General features: G+C 46.9%; 1 protein-coding gene across 1 annotated transcript in view; it reads right to left on the bottom strand.

Moving 5' to 3' along the window:
- The window catches only part of LOC144166887 (anoctamin-6-like), a 68657-nt gene extending 56299 nt beyond the window's left edge, over window positions 1-12358 (bottom strand). Inside the window, exons 1-2 of the mRNA XM_077696337.1 lie at window positions 12213-12358; window positions 7594-7834 (exon numbers count right to left, since the gene is read on the bottom strand). Of these exons, the coding sequence (XP_077552463.1) occupies window positions 7594-7834; window positions 12213-12358 (387 nt within the window). The remainder of the gene's footprint in view (window positions 1-7593; window positions 7835-12212) is intronic.
- Window positions 12359-12791: the final 433 nt, after the last annotated feature.

Raw genomic sequence — 12791 nt, 5'->3', positions numbered from 1 at the left:
TGCGGAATCAGTCATCGGCACTGTTGAGGTTGACAACACAGACATTCACATGCATAGGTTGCTCTAAACGGCTCAACGTCTCACCAGGAAGTATCGAGAACGGGGAAAACGTCACCCTGACCTCATTCAACTGAAACGAAAATACAAAAAAATCAACGATTACCAAAAGACATTACAAAGGAAAAACTGGAAAAACCTTTGCCACCGACTCTGGCAAAAGAGAGGCCTTTCTCACTTATGGGGCATCTTTCGTAGCCTTTGTTGTAAAGGAAAGACAAAGCTTTCTATCATTGACGAAATTTGACTGCAGTATGGCTATTACGACGTAGAGAAAGCTATTACAAAGACCCATTTTCCGCACGTTGCAGAGGATAAAATGGCCCTATGAACTCTTCACAACATCGACACACTGCACCCACCCTCTAGACGAACAAGACATTCCTTTTACCCAGGGAGAACTTCACGTTGCACTCGCTCAAGGCAAATCTAGATCCGCTCAGGGCCATGATAAAACCACTTGGCAAGATCTCCGCAATCTGCCAACGCACGGCCATAAAGTCCTTCTGAGTATTGTCAACGAATAATGGGAAACGGGATAAGTCCACGAGCACTTCAAGACGACCATCATTCATCCCACCCCGAAGCCTAGTACGGATGGAAGGTCATCCAGCTATTACTTAAAGTGACACTGAAGAGAATTTGTCAAGCTCCCGTTTTTGCTTGCACTGTGTAGACTGGCTCAAATTAGCACACTTTTCATCGTTTATCCGGTTGACAAATCGGTAATTATTTTACAAAGCGCGAAAGAAGAAAAACTACCATGCGCGGTTTGCGGCGGCCGCACAAACTAAGCTGTGACGTTGGGAGGAGGGGGCGCCGTGATTGGACGATGCCCAAGGTTAGCAATCAAACAAGTTTCGGTTTCGGTTCGGTCTGTAAAACAACATGTTTGACATTCGATGGCGTCGTTGGATGGGCATTCTCAATATCCCAGTTATCGTAGTACCGCGCTTCTGCCATGTTGTCGGCTGTAAAATGCATAAGATAAGCTTCCCAGGACGGCTTGGAATCGTAGCATTCACTATCTGAGGCCTACGCACTGGAACGCCCTCCGCGTCCCCGCAGACGCTCAAATGCATGCGCTTTTCCCCCATATTTGGAGCTTGCCTCGCTCATGCCTGTATCGTAAAAAGCGTGTTCGCACCAGGCCAAGGGTCTGTTGATTCTGGCCTGTGCCCACTGCCCGCAAGCAGTCGGTGCTTATGGCAACAGCACGCCAACGAGAACTCGCTAGCGTGGCAGTGCCAGCCTGCGCGAGTTCTGTGGACTAGTTCGTTGAGCAATGAACGTTGCGGCCCAAAAAAAGGTGAACTCAGTATAGAAAACATCGGCGAAAAACGAAAAAGTTAACTCATAAAAAAAAAAAAGCATGTACCCGCGGCGATTCGAACTTGTGACTGGCAAAACACACGGTGACATACCTAGCGCACCAGACGACTAGGCCTCAGAGAGCCGCTGGCCGCAATGGAAAATATTAGGTATATGATGTATAACCAGTTTACACTTTTATTTAGTTTTAGTATTTCAAGCAGCTTAGGTGACTATTTGTTGTATTGCGCTCGTGCAGTAAGCGTCCCCCGAGTTTCCACAATAGCTCACGTCAAGCAATTGCATTTCGTAGACGGGAAAGCGTTCGCAGATGCGTAGTCGTGCTCCTGACCGCGCTGCTTGTTCGCCCAGCGCAAAAAAGTGCTTCCCACACCCTAGTTTTACGCTGTACGGTAAAAATATCAGTTGATTTTATTTCCTTAGTACATATATTGACTTCGCTCACTCTTCTCCCCCTTCAAGAGGCCTTATATTTTCCTATGGCGTACCAGTCAGCGAAGCGTCGCATGTGCGCTTGTGCAGCGTTTGTGTGAAGCGACCTTGACTTGGAGCTAGATACAGTCTACAAACTAACGAAGTAAAGAAAGGCGCATTCTTCCATTCCCAAACGTGTTGTGGCTTAGTCTCAACTGATCGAACGAATTGCGACGACCCGTCGGCGGCCGGCTGACTAAACGGTGGGCTGACTGACTCGGTCGCGGAAGGTCGGCGAGCCGTGCAGTAGCGCAGCCAATTGTCAGCTCCTCTCCTGCTGACGTCACACGAAAACGCCACAGAAAATGGGTGAGCGTAAAGAGAGGAGGACAGCATTTTCGAATTGATTTTTCTACTAAATAAATTCGCGTAAACGCGCACAGAGTGGTCAAAACAGGGCCCAGGGACTCCGGACTACAGTTTGCGCTCGTAATCCCGCATTGTTTACAAATCACTTCAGTGTCCCTTTAACAACCGACTACAGTTTCATCTCGAGCGCACAGGTGGGCTTCACGCATCGCTAACAGGCTTCACACCTAATCTTAGTACACAAGACTACCTTTGGTTGCTCCGAAGAGTAGTACATCGTACATCTCGAAAACATTTCCGGGATTACATTCTGGCGCTTGATATGCACAAAGCATTTGATAACGTGAGCCAAGAGGGGATCCCACGCAAACTCGTCATGGCTTTCCCAAATAAGAAAGCTCAAGTATGGATCCGCAATGTTCTTGAGAATCGGCCAATTAGATTGAATCCTCGAGGTGAATCACCCACGATGTACTATCTTGACAGAGGAGTTCCGCAGGAGTGTATTCATGGTCCACTCCTCTTCAATTTAGCTATGAATGGAGCCGCCCGCAAACTGGAACAGGACTCAGCCGCTCGCTTTGCATTCTATGCCGACGATATCGTCGTATGCATCTGATATCAAGCATCTCCAAGAAGTATGGCGGTTCTCAGCAAAACTCTTTTCTCATGTTAGCAGGATGACATATGGTTTCCCCGTCTACGAGTTTAAGTCACGACAAATCCAGGAACTCAGCAATCTGAGCCGGACACTAATAAGGACAGTTACTGGACTCCTAAGGCATACAAAAACGGACATCCTTGAGCAAGCTGTCTTTCTACCACCTGTCATTAACTCGGTCGAAGAAACACAACTCCGATTTCTGAACCATCTCGAGCATACTCCTCAGGGACGGGTCATACAAAGGTGGGATCTTCTAAAATGTGAATTTAACTCCAGGGCTATTCAGAAAACGCTTTCCCCATGGGGAAGACCCTTCCTTGGCGTCATTCGTCGGCGCCCCATTTCTCGGCGACACCCGGAGGCCAGGGAACGATATTTGCGAAAACTGTCAAATGACAAGGAAGAAGGCGCAGTTGATCTTTTTCCGATGCTGCCGTTACTGGCACTGCTGCGGCCATCGCATGGAAATGTCCAGAGCTTCCTCAGCTGGATGGGTCTCGCACCATTACTAACACCTGTGGACTGACCGATGAAGCGGAACTTTTTGGAATATTAAGCGATCTACAAAGCATTGAGAATCACTCAGAACAACTACAAACAAAGAAATTCAGAGTCGTAACAGGCTCCTACGTGGCATGCTCCGGGAGCTTAACAAAGCCTTCACGCAAAATGTTACAGGCAATTCCATACTAAAAAAAGGTACAAGAAATCAATTTTGAAGGAATAAAAGTACGCATGGCTTGGGCGCCACCACACACACCAGGAACGCAGGGCAACCAACTGACGCGTAATGCTGCCTGGGAGTGTGTAGAAGATCCTCCCTTGGTCCCCCCGTCGTCAGTGAGTGTACTTCATCGGCCCAAACAGTCGTACCCACAACCAACTGGCAACAAGGGTACCGATCATTCAAACGACTCAGCAGACAGCGATTGGCTGTAGCTTCTCCACCTGGTTTTTTGACACGTTTAAAGACGCTATCAAGACGAGAGGAAGTATTCGCCAGCAAGGTGTTCGGATGCGGCTGACACACCGGACATCATTTCTAAATGGGCAAGAAAGCAGGCTTCGGCATCTAAATGTACCTTCTGTAAGGCACAGACTACACCCAATCTCTTTCATCTAATTTGGTCTTGTTTAGCATTGTCAAGGGGCAAAGAGCAACTCCTAGAGTCTCAGAAAGCCCCGCATATACTAATAGCGCACTTGCAGCTTATTAGAGGCAATCCACACACCCTTGAAATGGTAGCAAACTTTGCTGTACAAAGTGGTCTGTACAGAGTTGTATAGTGGCTGACGGACTCCTACCTTTTTTTTCAAGTGTTCGTGGGCGCGACTGTACTCGTGTGAACCTTCCTGACAGTTCTCCACATATGAATGACCAGTGCCTATGTGAACACTCAAACCATGTCTGTAGCTAACCGGAACAGAAACTCTAAACGATTACAGGGTCATGTGACCATTATTTGTTATACGGGTCTTCCCCTTTCCCTTTTCTCCTAACCCACACCAGGACCTCAGGCCTCTCCCTAAATAAAGGTCATTCATTCATTCAATCAACTCCAGCGTAATAACCTCTCAAATTGCCCTATTTCTGGCCAGTATCCCACATGGGTATGCACCACAAAGCCAAGAAACAACAATGATCATCGGAGAAAGTGACGCCTAGGACTGCCACTGTCTCTTCCAGTGCTGTTATCTTTCGGGGACAAAAATAAGCTGGCCACTGCCACAGAGATGTATCTCACGCCGTCCACTCACTCGTTGCAGAGACGGTTCGTCTGCACTGCTAGAACTATCCGGATCAGGTCCACTTTTATTTTGTTTTCACACTCCTCTTTTTTTTTCTCTTGAAATTACTGACTAAATCATTCCTTTGGCTCCCCTATTCTGTCTTACCCAATCGAATTTCACAACTAAAACAAATTTTTCTTGGCCAATCCTTCAAGTGGGTAGGCGTCATTTGACTTGCGTGACGCCCAACGACATTGGACGGACGACATCCTAGGCCCCTAAAGTGCACCGCACTTAAAACTTCTGTGCCCTTTGACTCTGTTAAGAAGGATGACCAGCGAAGCTGTGGTGCGTAATGTTAGAGCCGTCTTAGCGGCTGATTGTCATATACCATATTTATTCCATTCTGAGCACTCCCTTTTTTCCACAATTGCGATGCCCAAAGTGAGGGGGGGGGGGGGGGGGCTTAGGTTCGAAAAACCTTAATTATCCCCCCCCCCCCCACTCCAATAAATTTTTTCGCTGCCGTGTGCTGATGAGATGAGTGCAAGGACTAATGTTTTATGTGGGAAACATTCAAAATAGCTACTGACAGTGAACCCACCGCTTACGTCGGATACTCAGCCCCCATCACTATCACTCGAGTCCGCTGTGAAGCTTGGGCCGCCACTCTCGGTATCCCCCAGCAGGTCGTCTTCTGTTGCGTTGAAGTTCGTAGTCTAAACTTCGTAAATTAGTTGGCCGCAACGTCAATTCGGGTCCGTTTCCACACGTTTGAAATCCACCTTCGATGGTTTCTTTTAAAAAATGGTGCTTAGATTTACGTGCAAACTTTTTTCCAAACTTTTTCCCGAATGTAGGGGAGGGTGCCCAGAATCGTGGAACGCTAAGAATCCCGGAAATACATTAATTAGTTTGCGCATAGTTCCGGTAAAAGACGTTACAGCCATTTTCTGCAACCTTATTCTCTCTGTAGATGGACATGCATTACAGCAGACAGAAATTCCGTAACGTTTACAACATCATTGCGAACTAACTTGATTTGTAGTAAATAAGACTCGGCGTAATGTTAGAGTCGCCTAAAGCTAATTTTCATACAACGAGTTTCAGGGCACTTTCGATAACACAATACTTAAAGCCATTTGCTGTAATCACGCTCCCTCCTTAGATAGCCATGCTAAGATAGCCATGCTATCTAAGGCAATGTGGAGAAGCCAGCGTACAAAAACCAAGCATACCCTGATCTTCTTAAAGTTTGCTTCACCTCTAAATACAGATGCATGGCTGAGAAGACATTTTTATGGGCAATATATGCTGTCTTATGCCAAAATATGAAGGCCCTAGGACCTTTCTATTTTATAATAATTTTTTCTCTATTGGGAACCAGTTCTTTCGCGGTGGAGAAACCTTCTCCAAAAAAAAAATTCCCTCGCACTTCCCAGAGGGGGAGAGTGTGTAAGTGCGAATGCACGGTTGTTGATTGCGCGATTACGGTGGATATCGTGATCTTAATGAGTAGTCGAGAGATTACACACACGCACACAACTACAAAGAAAGATATTTCACTCGTTATTGCTGGTACCGTTGCCCGGTCCGCCATCATCGTTATCGAGATGCAGGACCAGCGACCGCTCTCGACGACGGCGCGCGCTCGACTAATACCCTCCCGCACCACGCGGCCGCTACACGAGCGCCCTCACGCGTCGGAATGCGGAGCGCCCGCTACGCGAGCGAGAGCTCTCCCGCCCGAAGTGGAGAGGAGGCGCCCAACACCCGCAGTCACTGAGCGGAGAGAGGAGGAGGAGAGTAGCGCGCGCCCATCTCCCCCCGTTGCTAGGGAAGACGAGGAGCGGGCGCACCCGCAGCTGTTGCTATGCGGACGACGGCGGCGGACGATTCAGGCTCGCTTAAGAAGTGCATTCGCACTTAAAAAGCGTCACATGATACCAGCAGAGACTGTCGTCAGGGCCAGCCAGCCCTAGAACAGCTCCGCTGTTAAACTGGCACAATAATCTAGGACCATGATGATGGTAATTAGAAGATACAATCGAATCACTGGACACGTTTCTGCTTAGGAGCCTTCTCGATGGCGATTAACATTGAAGTGACTATCTCAGCGGCAGCTGTGAAACGCAATCGCTTTTGCAGGTACGCCTCAGGGGAAAATGCGGCATCACAAAAGTGCCGCACGGCTAGCCATAGGGCAGGGGGCTCACTGCAGCTTAAACTGCCACCATCTGTCACCACCGCAACCGTTTTAACGCGAAGATTTCAATCCAGACGTATATACGGGTTTGAACGGAGACATTGTATTTTGAAGAGTAGACAAGATAATCATGACAGACCTATGATTCATAGCTTGGAATACAATGTAATTATTTCGCATTCTAAACGCAAGTTGTCTTAGGTGTTCCTCTGAATTTCCTAAGAGCGACTAGAATTTCTGCATTGAGAAGACTTCCACATGCGAAGCAATGGTTGTCGCATTATGGCGTTGAGCTGCAAAAGCAAGTGAAGCTAAAAACAGTACAAGCCATTACAAAGGGACTGAATCTCTACGAAGACGCGATAGCTCTAACATTCGCGCGTGGTACGTTTAGCAGTGTACACTGGGCTTCTTTTATGCTGGTGATGTAAGGGCCGTCATCACATTTTCTATGTTGTATGTGGAATTTTACCAATAAAAGGGTGATGACTTGTCAGAAGTGTATAAATGTCAGATTAACAGCGATGAATGGAAGAAATCTGAACTGCAAACAACAAAGAACGGCAGCCTAGTCAGTGAAAACTACATTTTTTGTTCTTTTGTAAACAACCCACTAAAAGTATTTTTTATCTTGCGGCAGACCACTTCACGACTATGCCTTTTGAGAGGATTTCGTATTGTAAAAACATTGCGCAACAATTATTTTCTTTCCGTTTTGAGGCAGAAAATTTGCGATAACTTGTGTAGATGCCAACTAGGAAGTGGGAAACCAGTAAATATTTTCTAGCGAAACCAGGGATCCTATTGCGTGTGCACTCACGCCGTCCAGCGGTAGGTCCAGGCGCACGTTCTCGGCCTCCTGACAGAGCCTCTGCACCGGGCAGTGCACCTTGAGGAAGACGTACTCGCCGATGTGTTCCTGGTCCATCTGCAACCCTTCTGAGCGCATGGCGTTCTCGTAGAGCTCGCGGTGGTGCCTCTGCAGCTCCCACTCGGCGTCCTCGTACAGGCGGCTCGCGTCGTCGCACTCGTACACCAGCACGTAATCCACGTCTTTTGCCCTGCGAATGATGGTGTTCTCGAATTTCATCGACTCGCAGACTGCCTCTAGAACGTTGTAGCGATTCTCCACTTAATGGAAGCGAACTTTTTTTATTATAAAATGGCATGAATGTGTGGTTACATAGCGCAAATGTTTGTACCTCATGTATTATATCGTCATTATCATAATCATGAACAACCATTATTATAAAAAAACACCGTCATCATCATATTTGGGGTTAGGGCTCGGCTGTTAGGGGGGATATATAATTTATCCAGCGTAGTATAGTACCAGAGGGAGTAAGGTGGAAAGGAGGTTGGTTGTGCAAGTGTAAAAGAAAGCTTAATGCGGTGCATGTATGTATATTTGTAGGCAAGGGGCAGCGCAACCAACGGGATGGAGCGGAGACGAGACAAACCCTTGAGCAAATTAACCAAATGATTTTATTGCATCGGGGCTCCAGCGTTATACATACTGGTCTAACACCAAAACAACACGAAAAAAGAAGAAAAAGTGAGGGAGATGGTACAAGGGAGACCGCAACAATTCACCCCCAAAAACGCACAGCAATGGGGACGGGAAACAGGTGCAAGTTGTAAGATAACAAATCTCTTTCTCGGTGGGCGAGACACTCGGCGCACTAATACAGTCATCGCCGTGCTGTACAATGCCCAATGCCTCAAACATTTCCCCTCGAAAATCTCAAAAAATTTGAAAATCTCAAAAACCTCTTCCGAGGTGTTAATATATGTTAAGGAGAACTAAGTTTAGTCAATAGTTTGCTAATGTTTTGTTACTAGTGCCTAAATGAGGATTATTTTACCCCATGCTGAAAGCAGGACATCCGTTCGTTCTTTTTGGCGTTACTCCACGCCTAGCTATAGCTTCTTTGATAGCAAACAGTGCAGCCCATCCCTCCCTTGCCTAGGCGGTTCTTGTTTGATTTACAATATTCTTCACCGGATTGGATGTCTTCGGAAAAGACTGCCTTCCCCCAGACGCCACAACATTCGATCCTTTAACGCTGGACTATGCACGTCACTTTGTCGACTGCTTTTTAGACGTTTGGACCTTTGTCTTAGCTTAGCGCGGAGCACAATTTCGCTCAAGTAAAGTATATTTATTGTTAGGGCCTGTCATCGTTTTCGGCTACGTGACAATGTAATTTCTCTCTCTTGGTCTCTCTGCTTGTGCGTGTGTGTGTGTGTGTCTGTCTGTTTGTCCGTCTGTTTTGTTGTGTAACAATGAACTTATTGTGTGTTATTGCATTCTGTTTGTTCTCTTGACTATTTCTTCTAAAGGGACTTAATCATGATAGTTTAAACTTGTTCGAAGGAAAATTTTTGAGTTGCCCTTCACATGTGGCTCGGTACTTGGCCTTCACACAAAGAATAGAGCTGACGCCTAAATGTGTGCAATAGCGGCGAGGTGTCGATGTGTTGATAACGGTGACAACTACAAGCCAAAATGTCGATGTGAATTTTCAAAGACACTCTGGAGTGCGCCCTGTCAATTTCTGGGAGTTGGTAAACTCGATTGTTCAGAAAGAAAGCGTCAGCGGAAATAAGTGGCTTCCTTCAACATATTTGTGCAAGGCATCAAGCTTCAGTGTCTACAGTTTCATAACCATTAACACTTCTTGAGCGCCAAATAGGCAGAGGATAATTTACATTGATGTAGTACAAGCACACAAAGGATACGCTTCAGGTCGGTTTCACTGGGCGCCATCAGGCCCAAAAAATGAATAATAGTGTATACTACTGTATTGTATAAAAATAGTGTATTGTACAGCTGTTGATAAATGGCTGTGTATTTTATAAAATTCACTTTGGTCGTAGCTCTCGCCAGCGCTTGCGCTTTTCACAGTAATAGGTGGTTATCCCTATAGTGGCACTTGATTCATGGGCGGGGAGTATCCAGGGGTTGTTTAAGGGTCACCAACCCCCCCCCCCCCCCCTTCGATATTTTCGGAGCATTGTATCTTGCCTTCCTCCCCATTTTCTCGACATGTTTTCGCCCATGCTCTTTACTCACCACATAGATATATTAAAGTGTCAAACAACAATAAGTAGAGGTTGGTTTGTTATGAAAATGGTTCTTTGGAGTCCTGTATGCATTTGTATTTTTATGCAGATATTACAGTAAAAGAAACAACTTACTTTTAGGCATTACTAAAGCATAAAATGAATATTGTTTCGACGCAGGATCTCCTTGTTTTCTGTTTTTTACCGCTGACGTATAACAACCCCGAAAGTTATTTCTGGCTACGTCACTAATTCAGGAATATGGTGTTGCGAGTTGCCGTGCTGGCCGACCGCTGCGAACAATGTGCAGCACAATGGGACACTTCTTGTTTCTGAAAATGCAGAATAACACGCCCTCTGGAAAAGCTTCCAAAGCAAAATTTTACCGTACGAAGCACATCTACCCTCCCATTTGCACCTGGAGAAACCGACACACATTTCACGTTGTAATATCCTGGTTAGATATTTTGCAAAGATTCAGAAGGCCCCAGTGAAGACGCATAAAACCGACGAGTTGTGAGGCGATCTGCGAAAGATGGAGTGTTACATGCCTTATAACCTTAATCCTGGCAGTTGACCAGTGCCTACATTGTGCCGTAGTACTTGTAGCGAACGCCTTGCGACTAACCTACAGTCGGTGATTTTGCACCGATTTTCTCGCGACTGGGGTGTTAACATGCTGATCTGGCTCTTGAAAAAAGTGGAGCTTCTGAAACGGCACAAAAACGCTGCCTAACAAAGATTATGACAGGTTTATGAGCCTATAGAGTGGGCCTGCACAGATTGTTTCGAAATAATTTTTTTCTATTGTGACATAAGGAAAGCACGTCGAGTATTAAAGTGTGAAACACGGTTAACTTGGTTTTAACACTACAGCACTACCAACGAAACGTACTGCTCAAACCACAATGGGTCGAATTTATGGTATGAGGATATAACGAGCCCTAATAAAACTACCGTTTCCTTGGAATCATTTAATGGGATACGTTTGACAAAAGTGGGAAAAAAGAAGAAAAAAACTCATTTTACTGCCCTAAAACAGACAACACCCGGGCTTTTATGCGTAAAGCCAGTTTGGTAAACGCATGGACTTTTAATACAGTGAAACCTCGATATATGGAACAGCACGGTGCCCGTGAAATAGTTCGATATAACAAGAATTCGATATATAAAATCACGTAAAAAACGCGCCATAAACTGGTACAAATCAATAATGAACGAATTGTGCAGTAAGTACTCACTTGGTGCTTCAAAGTATTTATTCTTTTGGCTTAAAGTACTGCAGAAGGGTAGCCTGGCGTGTTATACACGACTTCCGCAACCTAGTCCAAACGTTCCACAAGCGACAGGTCGGTGCCTTCTATAGCGCTGCAGTAGCGGTGCTGGTAGGGCCAAAACCGCTGAAGCCTCGGTCGAAGTCGGGAGCGGGGCACTATCAGCGCTTGCGGGTGCAACCTCGGCAGCGTCTTCGTTTGTGTGCTCAGTAGTAACCTTCGCTAGGATCTCCACATGCGTCTACTCCGCTGTCGTTCTGGTGCTGTCGTCACCGCCAACAGTCATCAATGCACATGCTTCGTAGCACAGCACCAACAAAGCGCTCTCGCTGGCCCCGGGTTTCTTCAAGCTCGCATTCTTCTTTTGCACCGTCCAATTCTGCTTCGGTGCAACCGATGCGCAGCAGTCGGGAACGCCCATCACGCCACCGCTATCCTCTAGGGTACTGCGGGATAGCTCGCCGCCTGTCAACAGAGCGCGAGCGCTCTGAGCAGTCTGGGGTGACGGAGTTTTCTTCTTTTTTTTTGCGCCATTTTGCCACAGGGAATAGGTAACAGGAAAACAATAGAAAAAACAGGACAGGGGAACGACAAGTTCGATATACCCATTTCATGTCCGTCCCAGTTCGAAATAAAAAATAAAAAATGCATGTGATTTTCCGCGTGATATAGAAAGTGTTCGATCTAGGCAATAGTTCGATATACCCGTGTTCGATATATTGAGGTTTGACTGTAATGCTACTGAACTTCTTGCGGAGTTCGTAGCCTGTTTAGTAGAATAATGAGAAAAAAATGCAAGCGTTTCAAGCAAGCGTTTCACTTGGGCTTAGAGGTGCGCCGCTGACACCAGAGTGACTAAATTATCCGCGGTCTTTAATGCACCCTGAGCTTTCGCACACCTGAGCGCTTTCTTATCCAAAAGAAGCCACCACTGCCCACAGTGGAATCAGAGGGATGTCAGGCCATGCAATGAAGCTGGTGGTTTCCGCTTTACCGAATGATGTCTCGCACAGTGGGATCGTTCGCTCTGGAATGCATGTCACGTAGCCTGGCAGCTACCGATTCGAAGTTTCAGCAGTCTGAGGAGGACGATTGTCACCTGTGGTTGAGTTGGAGCTCCGCTTCGCGCAGCACACTGACCAGCGAACTCTTCCGCTTTGGACCGGCCGGCGGCAGTGTGACCTTGGAGCGCGCCTCCATCGCCCACTGGGAAGTCTCCTCCCAGCACGTGGCGCTGGCAGGCATCAGTGCAACAGGGCTGGGCTTTGGCGGCAACCGGCACCGCCACCAGCTCTTCCCAGCAGCGGCAGCCGGGGCCGACTGCGGCTCAGCATCGATCTCGGAACGACCCACCTCCAGAGGGCACAGTGAGTCGCTCCGAAATGCTGCTAGGTGGAGCCAGGCGATTGCCGGATTTCAACCGCAACGGGTGAAGGGAACTGTCACATGGACTTTTTCCAAAGTTTCTTCTAGGTGTACCAGAACAACATAGGGGCTACTCATGGCCTCAAACCCTAGTTCAGGCATACGTACACTCACAGGGAGATTGCAAAGCGCACAATTGCACACGATAAGTAAAGTAATTAAACTTTTGTCATTTCTGATTTTCCAGTGATACGTAAATTCCCCCGCCAAATATGGGAACGCTTGTATGCGTGCCGGTTCTCTCTAAAGAATT

This window comes from Haemaphysalis longicornis, unplaced genomic scaffold (genome assembly GCF_048455015.1).
Source record: "Haemaphysalis longicornis isolate Haplotype H1 unplaced genomic scaffold, Haemaphysalis longicornis Haplotype H1 scaffold_196, whole genome shotgun sequence".
NCBI classification, from domain to species: Eukaryota; Metazoa; Arthropoda; class Arachnida; order Ixodida; family Ixodidae; genus Haemaphysalis; species Haemaphysalis longicornis.
The sequence above is the reverse complement of the archived record's forward strand: the minus strand, read 5'-3'. Positions and strand labels throughout refer to the sequence as shown.